The 18,899-nt window shown below is 33.2% G+C and overlaps 4 protein-coding genes across 4 annotated transcripts; 2 read left to right on the top strand and 2 right to left on the bottom strand.

The window, feature by feature from the left end:
* Positions 1–359: 359 nt before the first annotated feature.
* Positions 360–4,095, bottom strand: LOC123192754 (protein ABSCISIC ACID-INSENSITIVE 5). Its single transcript, XM_044605404.1, is given in 2 exon segments — positions 360–870; positions 2,877–4,095. Coding segments are annotated over 2 exon segments (1,290 nt in total). The 5' UTR covers positions 3,972–4,095; the 3' UTR covers positions 360–675.
* A 1,885-nt stretch (positions 4,096–5,980) lies between these two features.
* Positions 5,981–7,002, top strand: LOC123217432 (germin-like protein subfamily 3 member 2). The gene has a single exon (XM_044638467.1). The coding sequence runs from the start codon at positions 6,186–6,188 to the stop codon at positions 6,855–6,857; it is 672 nt and encodes a 223-aa protein (XP_044494402.1). The 5' UTR covers positions 5,981–6,185; the 3' UTR covers positions 6,858–7,002.
* A 691-nt stretch (positions 7,003–7,693) lies between these two features.
* On the bottom strand, positions 7,694–11,208 carry LOC123194822. The gene is made up of 5 exons (XM_044608259.1): positions 11,014–11,208; positions 9,195–9,457; positions 8,829–9,040; positions 8,439–8,703; positions 7,694–8,151 (listed from the first exon to the last, which is right to left on the bottom strand). The coding sequence occupies exons 1-5, from the start codon at positions 11,105–11,107 to the stop codon at positions 7,855–7,857; spliced, it is 1,131 nt and encodes a 376-aa protein (XP_044464194.1). The 5' UTR covers positions 11,108–11,208; the 3' UTR covers positions 7,694–7,854.
* Positions 11,209–16,635: 5,427 nt separating this feature from the next.
* LOC123194832 (protein TERMINAL FLOWER 1) lies at positions 16,636–18,165 on the top strand. Its single transcript, XM_044608272.1, has 4 exons — positions 16,636–16,995; positions 17,096–17,157; positions 17,644–17,684; positions 17,760–18,165. Exons 1-4 carry the CDS (start codon positions 16,798–16,800, stop codon positions 17,975–17,977), a joined length of 519 nt encoding a protein of 172 aa, XP_044464207.1. The 5' UTR covers positions 16,636–16,797; the 3' UTR covers positions 17,978–18,165.
* Positions 18,166–18,899: the final 734 nt, after the last annotated feature.

Here is an 18,899-nt window from a genome sequence, read left to right as displayed (position 1 = left end):
TGATTGCAATAAGCTTCTTGCCTTTAACAAATTAGGTCGTGAATGAGGCCGAATATTGTGTACAGTACCTTATCAACTTCATGTGAGAGTCAAAATACAAGCCTACGTTTATGAATTTTCTTAGGCCAATGGACTATTTCCCACCCAAAGTATGCGTATTTTCCAAGTTTTTCTTCCGTTAACTTTGAAAATCTCATTTACCTATCTATGAACTGTTAAAATTAACTAAGTATGTTTATGAATTTTCTTATCCAAAATAATTTTTCTGCATTGATATTCAGAAATGTTTGAACCCGGAACAGAAGCAGATAATCTTATGGCAAATTAGCTTCCAGATTGGCAAGAGAAATAAGATTTTCAGCAATTTCCTCAGAGAAATTTTATTAAAACAAACATAGACACTGCAGCTTTATGGGCACACAAAGCTGTGTAGTATGAGCATTTCTACAATTGGAATATTTAATCTGTCCGATTTCTTCCTTTCTTGTGACAAGACTTCTTCTCATCATCCTTAACTTCCTTACTGCTATTATCTATTTATAATTTAAAAAATAAAAAGGCACTGCTACAAACAGCTTTAAACTCTCCCAAGCTTTTGTTTAGAGCTTTGCAAGAGCTTCCAAATTCAACAAGAAGCTGCAGAAATTATTCAGCATTTCTCACCTTCTCCTTGCTCTAAAAGGGGCAACTCATGTTCCTCCTCATTGTTCTCAATTTCTCTTTAGTGTTTTGGCCCTTGGTATATGTTTTCAGTTTTAATTCCTCAAATAAATGAGATTATTGTACATGAAATATTACCAGGGCCCGCTTGAGATGAGCATTCTCTTCTTTTAATTGGTTCAATTCTGCTTCTAGTTCAACCGTGTACGCCTGTTAAAAAGACATGACAAGCAGAAACAGTTGAGAAGTTCTAGCTCTTTTTGCAATGGCCAAATCACTTGGATAAATACTGTTTCTAGTGCTTTACATTTGAAAAGTTTAGTCACTTAATTGTCATTCATTTCTTTTAATGAATTTTGTTGAGTTTTAAAGTAAATTGTTATTTTGTCTTTTGTTAGTATAATGACAATAATGCCCTCCTCATTTAATGGACCAATTTGTCCTCCAATAATTATAATTATAATTATATTATTATTTTTGAAAAAAAACTTATATTTATTTTTTCTTCTTCTTCACTTACACCACCATCCATCAACGACCTCTCTTCAACGAAAATTTTACTTTTATGCTTCCTCTACGTTGGACTCACTTATCTCTTCTTTCAACTTTTACTCTCATCATTTTCATCGCTAACCTTTCCTACATGCTCCAACCAAAAAAACAAAGTCACATCACCAACACCACCAACTTTTTTTATTCTTCATCAACAAAAAAACAGATTCACATTGTTTCGGGGGTGATGACACCAAACAAAGTGTGGATTCATATCCACATTATAGCACTACCAACAACACCACCCATGTCCATGTGATGGTTAGAATCATATTGAGATCGATTTAGAAATGGTTTTGTTGGTTTCAATTAACAAATTGTGCAATTCAATCAAAACAAAATACTATACAATCAAAACCCAATCTTCACTCCGACAAACAAACCCAAAGTTCCTATGTCTTGAGTGAAGATGTTGGAGAGGAAAGTGATGATTGTTGTTCGTGATGAGACAAATGTGAGTAGCAATGTGAGCAATATAATTGAATACACCATGATAAGCAAGTAAGGTCGATGGTGTGAAACAATTGAGATGACACTTAGATTAAACGATGAGATGAAATGTCATGATTTTTGTGTGATTTACCAAAGCAGTGATGTGAGATTCCAATCAAGTTGCACCATCTTGGGTGTGATTTGGCTAAAAAATGGTAGAACTAGAAAAATGAGAAAAAATAGCTAGAATGAGGGTTCCCATGGAGTTCTTCCATGAAGGTAGTCCTTATCCTTGGGAGAAGTGGAACGAAAACAACCTATAATGTGCAAACAAGCGAATTCATATTTATTAAATTAGAATGCAACAAGCTCGGTATAATGAAAAAATCAGGATATTAATAAGAGAGTGTCTTATTTTTGGCATCATCCTTTATAATTGTATAAAAGTGGAAGCATAGACATTTGTACCAAAAGGATTGCATATCAAAATTCAAAGAGTGAAGAGAAAAATGAAGATGAAAAGGGGAGAAATGAAAAAAATAAGAGAATATAAAATCACGTGTCTACAATTCATTGGTTGATGTATGAGAAATTATTTTTAGATTGTTGATTTTTGTAGAAAGCGCAAAAATATCTCTTGAATGTTCAAACTAATGCCTAACTTCAACGGATGCGTGAAAAATATTTTTCAAACTTTGAAATGAGAAATTTTGTTTCATCAAAGTTTTTCAAAGTTTGGGTCGGAAATAGTTTAGTTGGCTTTTTGCCCCTGCCATCCTAACACCGCTTAATCCTGGGCCATTGCCCAACCATTCTACATCATGCCCTTTTAATTCAACCAGTCGCCAACTTCCACAATTCCAATTTTGCGTGATAGCCGTTATATACCAAACGAACTTATTTACAAGATGCAACTACGAAGTGAGTAAATCTATGAGTATATACAAATAAATTGTATAAAATTATATGTATAAATTGAAGTAATAGTTTGTAATTGTATGATGTAATTGTTTACCAGTTTCTTTACTTTAAAATCTCTTAATCAAAATTTATTTGTATATATAATATTATATAATGGAAGAAAAGTTGATCACTTTTTGCTTAATTTTTACTCCAACTAGAAAGAAGAAAGGGTGCATGCAATCTTATATGGCAATATGTAAACTTAGCTCAAAATAAAAATAAAAACTTGTCCCTTGTGTCAAAGAGAAATTAGTGAAAAATAGAAGTACCTGCTTTCTAGCTCTCGACCGTGCGGCTGACTCTCTATTCTTTATCATCCTCCGTTGCCTTCTCTCAATCACTTTCTCCGCTGGTCCGTCTATAATTCTCTTTTTTCCTCTTAACCCACCACCCATTTCCATTCCAAATTGACTCCCTGAACTATCCATTTGATTCCCACACGCTTCCGATGACACTGGACTCACTGCCCCAACCGTCTGCCCCGAGGCAAACCCACCTTCTCTTCCTACATAGCAAACCCGTTGTTGTGGAGGCGGCGGCGGTGGCTGCCGCCGCCGCTGCTGCTACTGAGCCACTGCTGGGTACCCACTATTTCTCTTTTCATTTTCAGTATGCATTGCTGCCTCCGCTATCAATCCTCGACCTGTACTCATCGGCTGATAAGAAGTACCAACGCTTCCAGTGTTGGCTCCTTCTCCACTGATAGCATTCATTCCCACTAGTGCCACTGCGCCAAAACTTGCAGGACTCATCACTGGGTTGTTATTCGTTTGATATGACCCAAAATGTTGCCGCTGGTGATGAAGATCATGATGTGACGTCGTTTCCCTCACTACCCCTGCTTTAACCAAGAAATCCTCCAATGTCATCCCCCCAAAAGTTGGTTGCCGAGGAGCAACCTCAGGATTATGTACATTACTACTATTAGTGTTATCACGCTGCTGCCCGTGCTGGTCTCTGTGTATCTCCGACCAAACTTCCTCCACAGTTTTTCGGCACAAGGGAGCCGGAAGAGTGAGGGATCCTTGTCTGGTCAAGCTCGGCTGCCTGGCTAAATCTTTATGGCTCGACGCTTCAATTAAAGATAGCTGGATCTGGTTGTTGATGACATTGTCGTTTATAGTATTAATGGTGGAGTTGATGGCTTGGTTTTCTTCGGCGTTCCAGAAGCTGGTGAGAAATTCGTCCATATTCATGGAGCCGAAGTTCTTGCCGCTCTCACAAAGTGTATGCTGAAACTCATCCAGCGTTAGTGAGTAAATAGACGACTGTCTTCCCAGCGAAGAAAATGGATGGTTTTTATGTTGTTGGTCTAACTGTAAAGACGATTCAGCCTCGCCTTGGGCCATGGTTTCGGGATCCATTTTTGTTCTTCTGCTGATAATTTTATTACTGCAACATTCAAGCAAGCAACAAACAAGCAGAATGAAAGAGAAAAGAGACAGATTTGACCAAAATATAGCGTAGTAAACAAGAGACTTGTAGTGGAGAGAAGAGCTAACGTCATCACTTGCGTCTTTGTCAATTTAAGTCGTCATCGTCACCACCACCATTCTCTTTCTGTAAGCAGTGCGTTCTTATTTTTGACACGTGTTTTTGTTTTTGACACGTGTTCTGTCTCTTGACACGTGTCCCCTTGTTTCTCCCTCTTTTATTAACTTTCGCATGCGTTCCACAATTACACATATTAATTAATAAGTATCACTTCCCATAACCCTATCAAATTATATACCCAGCTCCACTCAACATTTTTCTTTCACACGCATAATTTCACTATTTATTTATTTATTTATTTTGATAAGTTGCTATTTAAATTCATTCACACCTGTGGAGGCACGATTGAGAGTCGTGTTAGACCGAATTTGGTGTGGCATATCGAGCTGATAGGTCAAGTCATACCAAGTTTATCAAAGAGTGTTCTACGGGTTATATCAATTCATTGAAACAACAAGATTCGAAACTCTTAAATTATGTTTTTATAAGTCTTTAACAAATTTATCACAAAGTCATGAACCGTGTCGAGATGGATCATGCTTTTTTTAAAGAGAATCGAATCGAGCCTCTCCAATAACAACTCTATTGATCCAATAAGACAATATTCATTATCATTTATCATCCTTATATTTTATTAACACTATCAGACTAATATGGTTTTTTACAACATGATAATTAATTAAAATAGTTTTATTGATGGAGCTTGTATGAAACTATTGACCCCTGCAAAGGTTACTAAAACGAAGGTAAATGAATTTGTTTTAATATATAAAGTAGATTTAATCGTAATTAACTTATATTCAAATTGAATACCTTGACAAAGACAAAGAAATTTAAACCTAAAGTTGGAAGTTCTCAAATTAAATCTTTATTTAAAGTGGATTCAAAATGTTAAATGCTTTTATATTAGAGCCTTTTGTTATTGTTATCTTGTTTATCGTTTAGGGTTTATGCTTTTCATTTTGGGTATGAGTTTAGAAATTTCTGATGATAAATGTTGTGTTTTTTTAGTGAAAATTGATTAACTATTGATCGAAAAATGATTTAGAAAAGGTTAGGTCATACTTTTTGATACAAAATTCAAGATTTAAAAGTACTCCACTAAATTTAATGTCTTAGTTGCTTATGCACCTGAGACGGCGAGTAATGCTCAAAGTTATATGAAGAAATTCATAAAGTGGGCATTTGTTGTATAAAAATATTACACTAATAATCTATTTTTTATTATCGATTTTATTTTGTTTGATAATAAAATAATAAAATATTTTGATAATTTTCTATTATTATTGGTGATGTAATAGATAATATAAAAGATACTCTATTTATTATTTCTATTTTAGATATTAAAAAATTATCAAAATAATATTGATTTTATTATAATTATATTCTTATTAATTAATTTTTTAATATAAAAATAATTTCATTTTTATTTGATAAAATAATTAATTTAAAAAATATTTTAAAATAATAATATCCTAAAAGTATTTAAATGAAATAATGTATTAATATTCTTATATTACTTCTAATTAAATACAATAATTATATATATTTATCAATTTTTATTAAATTTTATTAAACCTAATAATTATTTAAATTATTCATCTTTTAATTGATTTAACTTTCAATTAATTTTTTAATTTTAATAAAAAATTAGTATCCAAACTATACCCTTTAAAACAGCTTTAACAAGCTCAATTTATGAACTAGAGTTGTTGCACTCTCATCACGCGGCGCGCACTGTCAGCAACATCTTATAATTACAATCATGTCGTTGTCATCATGTTGTGTATCGCACACCACTCGTATTGTTCTATTAAAAAATATAAATCCTAACACTTTACGATGATGAAGCCAAAGTTATTGGAAATTGAGAATGCTAGTAGGACCCTTAACTGGGCATAAAACTTGCCTTTGATTTTGCGATGAAATTGTTGCTTTTGAATTGCCATAATGAATCGAGCGTATTCTGATTTAAGAGTATGTACGAGTTGCTTCTATATAAACCAATCTTCACCCTCTCTTGATTCAGAAAAGAACAATTTCATATTTTTCAATGCAGTGATTTTCCTGTAGAGGAAGAAGAAATGTCCCTTAAACTTGCCCTTTTGTTGGTTATTTTTTCACTTTATCACCATGCTCATACCACTTCAGCTTCTGACCCAGACCCCATTCAGGATTTCTGCATTCCAAATCCCAAATTTGGTATAACAGAATTAGCCCATCTCACTATACTCCCATGCAAAAATTCCTCTGAAGCGACAGCGGATGACTTCGTGTTTTCCGGCTTAAAGTCGGCTGGAAACTTCTCTGAAACAGGTCTTGCAACCATTCCTGTCAACCCAGTAATTTTTCCAGGGCTCAACACACTCGGCATGTCATTTGTGCGAGCTGATCTTAAACCTGATGCTGTGAATCCCCCACATTTTCATCCAAGAGCTACTGAAATCTCGTATGTGGTGCAAGGAAGTGTTTATGCAGGCTTCGTTGATTCGAGCAATCGAGTTTTTGCAAGAGTAATTGAGCAAGGAGAGGTTATGGTGTTCCCTCGAGGCTTAGCGCACTTCCAGATGAACCTTGGCGACAAGCCTGCAACAGTGTTTGGAAGTTTCAATAGTCAAAATCCGGGAAGTCAGAAAATCCCATCTGCCATTTTTGGGTCTGGGATAGATGCAAAGCTGCTGGAGAAGGCCTTTGGGTTGAGTCCGAAGCAGATCGGAACAATGAGAAGAAAATTTGATCCCAAAACCGTGAGATGAAGATGAAGATGAAGATGAAGCAGAGGGCCATTCTGTTTTGTTGTTTGAATGTTTGATAACATCAAAATCAAGGCGTGCGTTTTAGATTCTATGAAGGTGGAATATCGATATAAATAAAATCAATCAGTTTATTTAGTTATTATAATCTAATATCTTCAAACTATCTTCAAACTACTGCAATTAAGTGAATAAACATAGTCTAATCTCAGAGTTGCACCCAAGGGCCAAAATATTTGAAGAAAGGGACAGCCAGTGCCAACATCTGCGGTGACAAAGTGTTGTTTGGAATGATAAGACTATAAATATAAAATAATATCTAATCACGTAATAACATATCACATATATACTTATTTTTTTACTCAAAAGAGTATACACAATGTTACCCGGTTTGCAAAAGGGTTTCAGGATGGTCATTTTACATTAAGAGGGTAAAAATCTGGTCAATGAGACTAATTTCCTATAAAAAATTATGTGGGTTTGATGATGATGTTAGCCACAGCACAATAGGGTGAAGCCAGGTGTGCCTTTATTTTAATTTAAGCAAAGTAGCAAACCCCCAGTAATCACCAGGCTTGCTCGCCCTAACTTTATCACTGCAATTACACCGAATCCAAGGCGAATAAAAATGACAAATTCAATCGTTTATCTATTTCATTGTTTGTTAAATTTTGAAGGAAACCAAACATGACAATATTTACTATTACCAAATAAATAAATCTCCAAATTTGGTGCATAAAATAGATGAACAGGTGAAAATTATATGATGTCTTAACTTTGTGTATTAAACGGGCCAAAGGTCATTTGGATTCAACAGTTCAAATGCCATAAAATCAATATTCGCGAAAAAACTTTTCTTCAAAATTAACCTGAAGTAACATCTGCTTTCTCACAAACAATAACCAGTTACAAAAACATACATATCAAAACAAGGAACTAAGTCTCTGAATCTCCAACTTTAAGCAAGAGAACCTGCATAGATAAGCATACCTGAGGTGAGCTACTTATCTCCAGTTAAAAGTGTCTTTATTACGGTGTCTGACATTCCATCAGCATGTGGAAACAAGTGCCCAGCACCCGGCAGCTCGTGGTAGTGTACCCAAGGGAGTCGCTGGGCAATATAGCGTTGCAGTGTGACAGGTACCATAAGATCTTCATCTCCATGCCACAAGTGCACAGAACCTTCACCATTTGAAAATGGATTTTCTAAGTCCATAGGGTCAAAATCCCAGGTTCCAAATCCAATGTTGAGGTCAAGATGAAGGGACACATAATCTCCTTGCTGTCTTACTTGTGACTGATGAAACCAAAATAGAAGATAATTACAATATTATTTGTATTACTCAAATTCCCAGGTGCTACTGAATAATAATATCAGCTAACTCATATTTGAAAATAAGATTAACCTCAACATCATCTTTTAAAAAGAGAGAGGGTCCAATAGTTTCCATGAAGAAGTTGAAATGAATCAGCTTTGCAAGATTAACCTTAATAGTTCTAGTTTCTTAATTGTAGTTATGGTATCATTTTCCCCATTAAATAAGAACAAAAACACATTATAATGCAGTAAAGAGAGATGAATACCATATAATCCTTTCTCACAGAAAGCTTTGGTATGATTTTGACATCTTGTGGTGAAAGAATATCAGTACTGTGAGATATAACACTAGAAGCAGGGAACCACTTCTGAGTGTTCCACCAGTAAGTAAGCCAGGGAGCATAATGAGCAACGCGAAGTGTCCATTGGTCTTGGGGTAGCTGTTGGTAGTACGCTTCTTTAGATAAATTTCCAGGAAAACCGGGCCACCAGTAGTTAACAACTGGAGCTAATAGCACAGCCCCTTCTAACCTGTGACATCACAAATATCACCCACATGAGAAAAGATGGGAAAAGCTACAACAAGCACAACACATACGGACTTTAATTCATATCCTCTCTCTTGCAATCATAATTATAGCTTGTCTAAAAAATACCTGTGAGAAATGTACTTGAGGCAGCTCCAAACTACTTCTCCACCCATGGAAAATCCAATCACATAAAATTTAGATCCAAGTCCCAGTTGATCAGCGAGCTCCTCTATATCCAAAGCTCTACTCTTCACTGTTTGCTTTAAATTAGGATCGCTTTCTCCATAGCCTGGTCGGTCATAGGACACCATATAGATCCCAAATTCTTCAAAGATTTCCTGGAAGAGCTCACCACAAAGTTAATTCTTACTAACTTTAAGCATGCCAAAAATTAAGGCTCAAATATACAATGTCAATTGATACTAACTTTAGGCAATAAAAAAATCATGGCTGAGACATAAAACGGAAAATAAGTAACCCATAAAAACATACCAGGGATAAGGTCTTGGCAACAACAGCATCATGTCGACAAGAATCAAATCCATGAATATACACAAACTTAATCTTGGCCTTATCTTTTGGGACACCATATTCTTGGTATGCCAAATGTCTTCCATCTCTAAGTTTTATTCTAGGTGCCGTTATAGAGGGGCCATCAGGAGATCCAACTGTCTTTGGAGGAGGAGGTTGAATTGCCTGATAAGCCCATGCCAAAATCCCAACGAAGAAGACCAATAGTGTAGTCTTAAAAATCCCTAAATTGGGTGAAAAACCTTTAGCAATTATATACTAGTGCTTAGAGGCAAGAGGCATTAAAAACTTGTCAGCTTAAAGTTTGGGGCATTGATTTTCTTTTAATAGGAAAAAGAAAAGTATACGCCAGTATAAAAGAAAAGTGTAAATTGCAATGCCAGAAAGTAAAATAAGATAACAGCTCCAAAACATATAGAGGGGTTTTTGGCTATGAGGTATAAGAAATTAATTTTATCTACAAAATGTACACAACCAAAGTTTACCAAAAGTTGTTTTCATTTCATTTCAGTAGTGCTTGCTTCTGCAATTAATTGGACTCTTCACTACGCATACATATACAAATCTACTTACACTTTGCAAAAAGGATCAAGCAACATGGTTCACTATCTTTGCAATATACAAGGTATCTTAAGGATTGAGCATGCTTTTTATGGCACAGACAAATCAACCAATGCATGAATGAGAGAAATATGATTCAACCTCAAGCTTTGGAATGATTTAGAGAGGTTTGCCTTGAATGGGCTCAAACCAATATCTTAAAATGACGGAGCTTAAATCTACCCTTGTGCAATCTGTGGCAGAATTCAAGATTAAATTCACAGGCGCTCCAAAATATATGTCATCATCCAGTAGGTAATTACTGAAAATGATTTGTTTAAACACAACAGACATCTCAATCCACTTAATCTCTTGCATTTGATTGGTTAAAGTACACTGCCAAGGCCTCTCGTTGTGGAAAGACCAATTCCTTACACTATAGGCACTCCCTTGTTCATAACTCAAAGGCAACTATTGGCTCAACACCCATTAAAAAAATAATAATAATAAAAAAGAAAGACTTCTTTTGTACTTTCTCTAATTAAAATATTCGCTTCTTATTGGTATATTTCCACACAAATATAGCAGAACCAATTAAAAAAAAAATCTCATTTGTTCCCGTAATCTTTCTGATATTAACAAGGTTCACTCCCCTGCATATACTACACTTGTCACACACAATTTCATCCAAATGCACATAATAGCCTCCTGCTACACTCTTTCGAGTCCCCTAAAATTTTCCAGTTCTCATATGTAATCCCTCTCTAATACAATGACATTATTCTTATTAATGGCCTTTTTTTCAGCTCAACTGAAGAACCCTTTTGACTCAAAAGGTAAAGTTTATTATTTTAGAACCAATTCAAGAAATTGCATACACTTATTAGTTAAAGCAATGCACATGCTTTCCCCAGCATGGGATTTCTGTTACATTAAGTTAAGATGAAAATTCTAATGGTAGTCCCATGGCAAAAAATACATCTTTTTACAAACTATCCCGATGCTTATAAACCATAACTGAATCAACTTCCCTTCAATCAACTTGGACAAATAAATGAATTGTTAGCTTAACTCACAACAAACTACTGGCATGACTTCAAATTAAGGCAACAGGCTAGAAACCTAAGATTAAAATTAAAAACAGAAAGAATTTATTTTCATTAAAAAGATTTTGATTCCGCGCAAATCTATGAAAATGTTGAAATAAAAAATGAATTTAGATCAAATCGAAAGATTCTACCTGAAGGAAGCTTAAAAGAAGAGCTTTGCTTAGCTCGTCTGGTATGAGTTCTGGCTGATGCTGCCGAAATCTTCCTGTTGACCCCTCCTGCCATTCCGGAAATGCCCTTCTCTTGCAACTCGAGATTTGTTTGTCTTCGTAAATCGATTTGTTAATGTAAAAGACAACCTTTTAATTAAGTCTGGCCTGTCACTCTCGCTTTTGCTCAGCCTAACCACGCTGATGGATTTATTAAGTATTAATTTATTATAAATCTTAAATGACTATAACGCCCTTTGTCCTTGTATGCTGTTTGGATTTAAAACCGTGGACAAGCCATCCAATTCAAGGGGATGAACACGTAAAAACAATAAAATTAAATATATAAATAACAATGTATTATTATATACATATAATTATATAATTAAATATTATTTTTTAATTTTTAAATATCTAATCATATGATAATATATTATTTTTATGTATAAAAATTATATACCTAATACTACTCTTTATAAAAATTCTAATTAAATTGATAATTTGGTAATTTTCACCCTTAAACAAAATTTACTTTTACAAGTACAATTTTACCCTCCATAGATTAATCTAACCTAAGTATGATTATATTTATTTGATAAAATAATTAATATTTAATAAAAGTTTTTACGCCTTCAATTATTTTAGTTAATGTAAAGATACACGTCTTTATGATAATAAAAAGATATGACTTTTTATAATGAAAAAATATTACTCTTCATAATGAAAAAAAATTACCCTTTATGATGAAAAAAATGACTTTTTACGATGAAAAATTATGACTAGTATATAACTTTTGAAGAAAAATCACAATTAACTCTATAAATAGGAGATAGTATTATCTTCACCTCTTCCACTACAACATGCAATAAGCAGTAACAACAATTATATATAGATAGAAAAATTTAAATTCGTTTTACCATTATTAAGTCAAAGGATTAAGTAAGAGAAATCAATATCTTTTAAAATTTTAATTAATTTTTTTATATTTGGTACATTTCAAAATATGATAGATCAAAATATATATTTTTTATTTTTAATTTATATAAAAAATATGAAATTTAAAATTTATGCGCATAATAATTTGATATTTAATTGATCTTCATCAATGATATTATGATTTACACGTGTACGATAGTTTGATGTTTTATTTTTTATTTATAAATATAATTATTATAATTTACAATTTATGGTTGTGATTTATAAGAATGAGCAATGACAAACATTAATCTAGCTAGCTCGAAAAAAAAAACCCTAAAAGAAGATACGGTTTCTTCTAAAAGCCGTAAATAAGAAACAGGAGTTCAAATTTGTCATGATTCTCGTAATCTGTTTAACATTTAATAACAAAATTTTATTGTTATGAAATCACTTCTATTAATATTAATAATCATAATTAAAGTATAATTATTGTTCTTTTTTTTTGGGGCTACGAAAGGGTTTATCAAATTACCAACTTTCACACTTTATATGATAGTAGTAATTGTAACATTAACTTTCATTAATATAAATTATTAATAATAAAATTATATGCATAATTTTTTTCATATAACTTTGTGTATACATTATGACTTTGAGTCTAAAATATAAAATATTATAAAATCGAGAAAATTTAAATAAAATAATAAAAATAAGTTGAAATATATAAACTTTTAGATCCGATTCCAGATCTAGACATTCAGCCCAATCTGGCCCAAATACCCCAAGCTCAATTCTGCGTAACTTCACCCCAGGGTCTAGCCGGGCCTTTTGACCAGGTATAGAGTTTTGGTGATGATTATAGGCGGCAATAGGCAATGGGGCCAATGCATCCTTGAAACTTTCAAAAACCCAAAGGTTTTATAGATCCATAAAACCTAAAGTTTTTCTATAAACGTTTCGCAAGCCAATAATCATGTCAATGGAAGCCATAATTTTTTTCTTGAACGTCTTATGTAATGGTTTTGATGTATGAAATATCTCTTAGGATCAAATCAACTATACTGTATAAAAAAAACTTTAGATTCAATGACTAATCTCATAATCATTAAGTCAGATAAATTAAAAATTTAATTTTGATATACCATCAGAAGAGACTTGAAAACATGCTCTCTAAAACCACTGAACCAGGTAAGTCAAGAGTTTGATCTTGATATATCACCATAAAAGACTTGAATACATACTCTCTTTTATATAAAGTCTTCTCTTTTATTAGTTAAGTTATCACCTGGGGGTGAAAAGAACAATATTATGTGCACCTAATATTGAATACTCAAATGATGTGTCATTATATAATTATGAATATTTTTATTTTTAATTTAAATTCACTTAATCATATAATAACATATAACCTGAATATATAATTATGTATTCAAAATTGAATACACATAATTTCATCGGTGGGAAAATCACAATTTATAAAAGCTAATTAAAACATATCAATAAGGGACTTTCACATTATATAACCAAGTGTCCAAATGAAGAGTATGCCTATTAGTAGGCGAATTTTTGTAAATCTGAAATTTCCAAAATTAAGATGGTTTATTTAAACTAGCAGAAGCCAGAACTTCATGCCTAATTAATCTAGCTTCCAAAGGGGGTAACTACAGCACTAACACAGTTCTCTACTTGTTATGGCTCCATCCATCTCTTCCTCTCCATCTTCCTTAGCCCATAACACATTTTCTGTAAAATTCAATTGGTCACAGAAGGATACAGTCAACAATTCGGTCTCAACTATAATGAGGCTTTCGGTCCGACTATGAAAGCTCTCACGATATGGCTACTATTGTTGCCTTGGCCTTAATGCATCGTTGGCCCTTATATCAATTTGATATTTCCAATGCCCTTTTTCTTCAGACTCTCAATGAAGAAGTTTACATAAAACAACTGCACAACTTTGCTGACTCTGATCATCCTAACCATGTTTGTTGTCTTCAATGGTCCCTTTACAACCTCCTCTGCTAAGCAACTTCCTTCATCAAAATTTCATGCATCAAAGGTTGACAATTATTTATTTATTTTTTACAATGACACTTATAAATTAATTGTTCATATTTACGTCCATGACATAACTGCTACAATTTTTTTAATTCAATGCATTGATAATTTTCTTCAATATCTTCAAGCAAAATTTTCAATACATAATATCAGTCCACTTTCGATATTTCTTTTGTCTTCTCTGACAACAAAAATATATTATTGATATAATGGATAAACCGAGTATAATCAAAGCTAAATACTGTCACATTCTTATGGCTACTACTCCTTTTACCACAATTATTGTTCGAAAACTTGTTACGAATGGTGAGCTCTACTATTAGGTTGATGGTGTCTTACAGTATGTCACAATGACAAGGTTGAACATTGCCTTCTTTGTTAGTAAGTTGTTCTAATCTATGCATCAACCCACAGAAGCATATTGAATTGCTGTTAAGAAGTTTTTTTGTTATTTATGTAAAACTCAATACTATATGGACCATTCTTTGCGCGTTATGATTCTATCAATAGATATCATTTCTCTTATGATGATGAGGGTGATGATCTTGATGATCATCGCTCTACCAATAGGTATTTGATATACTCAAGCAACTCTTTGATGTGTTGGATGGCAAAGAAACAACCCATTATTGCTAGATTTTCTATTGACAGTGAGAACAAACCAATTGCTAATACCACTACTGAGTTGCTTGAGTTTCAATCCCTGCTCTTTGAACTTGAATCTCTTGTTCCTCTCCTACCACACTATGCTGTGATAATTTAGGCACTATTTACCTTACATCCAATCTTGTGTTTCATGTTGGGATCGATTAAGCATATCAAATTAAATTATCATTTTATTCGTGAACAAATCGCCAATGGGAATGTCAAAGTCACTTATATTTCTATTGCCAATCAAATTATAGACATCCTAACCAAGCCTTTGGGTGATCATTGTTTTGAATTTCTTCGCAGCAAGCTCCGTCTCCTCCCTTACCCTAAATCGGCTTGCTAGGTGTTATGGAATTTGACATGAATTTTGTTATTTCCAACATGAAGAGATATATCCTATTTGATATTTAAATTTGTTATCTCTTTAGTGTTGTTATTGTCTTCTTAATGTGTCTCATTATAAATACATGTAATCTGTATTTTTTCATTCAATATACAAAATACATATAATTAAACACTTAAAACTTTTACATGCAAGGAAAATGGAACACTGAAAAGCCTTAGACATGCAGTGGTGCACCTGGAATTGTAAATTAAAATATGAAGCAGTTTTACTTCTAGTTGTAGAAAATCCACCATATTTCACCTTTCTAATGTTTGAACCTCCAGCTCACTGGCACTTGCGGTGGAGTTCCTTTATGCTCCCTCTGCCTTTACTTTTGCTAAATCTCGGAAACTAGCTACTAAAACTGCTTTTTCACAGAATGAAATGCAGTCAAGAATTTCTTCTTTTGGTTTCCATAAGGCCAAAGGACTATTTCTCACCCAAGGTATGCTGCATTTCCGAGTTTTTCCCTTTTAACTTTGATAATCTCAAATACTTACTCATAAATAGTTAAAATTAATAGAACTCTAACTCTTTAAAATTTTATCTCTTTTTGCCCCCCTAAACTTTAAAAACTAAAAATTTTCCCCAACCTAAGTTTTAAAAAATAACAATTTTCCCTTAGAGTTTCGTTTCGAAATCTTCGACTTCATTGTCGGTGATCTCTTCCTTTTGAAGCTTCCTCTCCCTCCGATGGTCTCTCTCCACCCATTTGGACGTTCCATCAACGTCAAAGGAATCGTGAAAGACGAAATTCTTTGTACTCCCAATCGTCTTCGTCTGGGAAGACGAAAAACTTCGTGTTCTCCAACGAAACTCTTCATCTTTCATGAATTCTCCAACGCTTATCAAACGTCCAAATGAAAAAAAAGAGACCGCCGAAAGAAGAGTAAACTTTGGAAGAGAAAGATCGCCGACAATGGCACCGAAGTTGACGTCGAAGATCTCGAAACAAAACCTTAGAAGAAAACTGTCATTTTTTAAAAATTAAACTAAAAGAAACTTTTAGTTTTTAAAGTTTAAGGGGACAAAAAAAAATTATATTTTAATTTATTTTTAATATTGTAGATAAAATGATAATTTTATCTTTACTATCATTAACTTTAACTGCTCATGGATGAATATTTAAGATTATCAAAATTAAAAAGGGAAAACTTGAGAATGCAACATACATTGGATGGGAAATAGTCCTTTGGCCTTTCCATAAATGCAAAAGATGAGTAATTCCTTCAAAGATTGTGAGCGTTCCATAGGAATTTCTAGAAAAGTTTAATGTTCATAAAATAAAAATAATAAGACCACTTTCATAGAAAGGTCCCACTTCCAAGATTATATATGATTCATTTGTGACCTTAGAACTGAAAATATTCATTCCTTTATAAGATGAATACTATTTAACAAAGTGTACATCCAATCAAGAACAAATTCCAGGGGCCCAACAAGAGAGCAGAGAAGAAAGCACAACTGACTAATTGATTTTAAACACCAAAAAAACTAAATTATAATTGATGTTTGGCATAAACATAGGGAGAGAAAGAAAATAAATAGCAAAGGAATGATATTCTTTCTTGATGTCCCACATATTTTAGACTTACCATCTCTTTAACAAAGTGTAGATCTAGAGAGTGACTTGCAGACTACTTAAGAAGTTTTATAGATATTGGATCTCTGCTTTGATCCCTACAAGAAAACTTCTAACTGGATTTTATCCAATTTCTTTACCTTATTTGCATTCTGCTTCTCCTACTGATTCAATGGCAAGAATAGTAGACCCTCTTGTTGTGGGGAGAGTGATAGGAGATGTTCTTGATTCTTTCTCTCCAACAATCACAATGTTTGTAAGTTACAATAACAGGCAAGTCTGTAATGGCCATGAGCTTTTACCTTCCACAGTTTCCTTCAGACCTAGGGTTGAGATTCAAGGAGGTGATATGAGAACTTTCTTTACACTGGTATCCTCCATTCTTTTACTCTTTTTAGATTTCCCTTCTACAATCACTCATTTTGCATCTTGCTAACAAAATAAACTAATTTTTGCCTCGTTAATTGCAGGTGATGACAGACCCAGATGTTCCTGGACCTAGTGATCCTTACTTAAGGGAGCACCTGCACTGGTATACTCTAAAACCATCAAAAAAAAAAAAAAAATCTGGTGAATATTAGGATACTCTTATCATGAGCCTTCTATTATTGAACCTATCAGTGTTAGTACAAACATGTGTCAAAGTGAAAACCCTAGTTCATGGTTGATCACCAACTTTCTTCAAAACAAGAAAAACTAGTTTCACCAAAAGCCAAAGGGAACATCTATAGAAATGGCATTTATTTTATGTACATAGAATCCCATCTGCAGACATCAACCATACTTTTAATCAATACATTATTGTCACATAATTTTTTAGACTCAATACCTATTATCCATTTAAGAAGAGAGAAAATACTTACATGTTCTGTAAATTACAGTATTCAAGTTACTACTTTTTCAAACCCTGTAGCCAAGTTGAAGCAAATGCATGCTCAAAGCTCAATCATACCAAGATAATTTAATCTACAGCTGCTAAGTTAAAACTAACAATAATTCTGGGTTAATCTGTTTACAGGCCAGTGGCAAACATACCAGGAACAACAGATGTCACATTTGGTAGGTCATATGATTTACTTTTGTAGATCTTAAAGGATTTTAACAGTTTTCATTGAGGGATTTCATGTATGTCAGGGAGGGAACTGGTGAGTTATGAGATACCAAGGCCAAATATAGGCATCCACAGATTTGTTTTTGCTCTATTCAGGCAGAAAGGTAGACAGATATTTAACCCACCTTCTTCAAGGGATAACTTCAGCACTCGAATTTTCGCTGCTGAAAACGATCTCGGTCCTCCTGTTGCTGCCGTCTACTTCAACGCACAAAGAGAAACTGCAGCTAGAAGACGCTAACCAGATCCCCACATCCCCCATTTTCGTCCAGTCTATTTGGAAACCAGAAAATAAAAAATTACCCATTTGTAAATCTAAATAACATGCAGTAATGGAGAAAATTACCATCTTTGTACCTGCAATTCCGCCATTGTACTATGAAAATCTTCTGGTTTTTGTTAATTCAATTTGAGAATGATTATGAGACATGTGGGACAAGCTTCATTTCATGTATATCTCCAAATTTGTTTGAATTTTTTTCACTGGGTTGCCTAAAGCTACTCTAGGGTTTCCTGTTAATTATGTCCTTGAATTATATGTTAAGGCACTTTTCGGATTGGATTCGAATTGAATCAAATTTAAGTTAATTTGAACTCAAATTCAGTTTAGTTTATATATAGTTAAACTCAAATTTACCGATTTTATTAAAATTAAAATTAAACTTGATTTGAATTTAATTTGATTTTTTTTATTATTAAAAAATATATTTTTAATATATATTAACTGAAAAGATATTATTTTATATTAAAATTTTTAATAAATAATTTAAATTCGAATTTAAACTCAACTAAATTAGTATAAAATTGATTTATTTTAAATATATTTAAATTAAATTTAAATTTAAATTTAAATAAAATTAGTTTGAATCGAATCTTAGATTCAGATAATAGATTTTGGGTTCTTCCATGCCCCTTAAAAGTATGTAGAGAAATGTGCGAAAAGGGGCGTAGAGTCAAGCAAGTTATCATTTGATTTGTTTCTTCGAGTCAGATTTTTCAGATCCCAGTGGATTCTGTTTCTGAACCTGCACAGCCTTTTGATTAATTTACCTTACAGCTTAATTTATGTGAGACGGAGTTTCCATAAATAGGAATTACGTATTTAGTGCCATCCATTGGAGGAACTGCACTGCACTGCACAGCATCTTTATAAACCCTACAAA

This window comes from Mangifera indica, chromosome 1 (genome assembly GCF_011075055.1).
Source record: "Mangifera indica cultivar Alphonso chromosome 1, CATAS_Mindica_2.1, whole genome shotgun sequence".
Classification (NCBI taxonomy): domain Eukaryota; kingdom Viridiplantae; phylum Streptophyta; class Magnoliopsida; order Sapindales; family Anacardiaceae; genus Mangifera; species Mangifera indica.
Note: the sequence above shows the minus strand (reverse complement) of the source record. Positions and strands in the feature narration are given on the sequence as shown.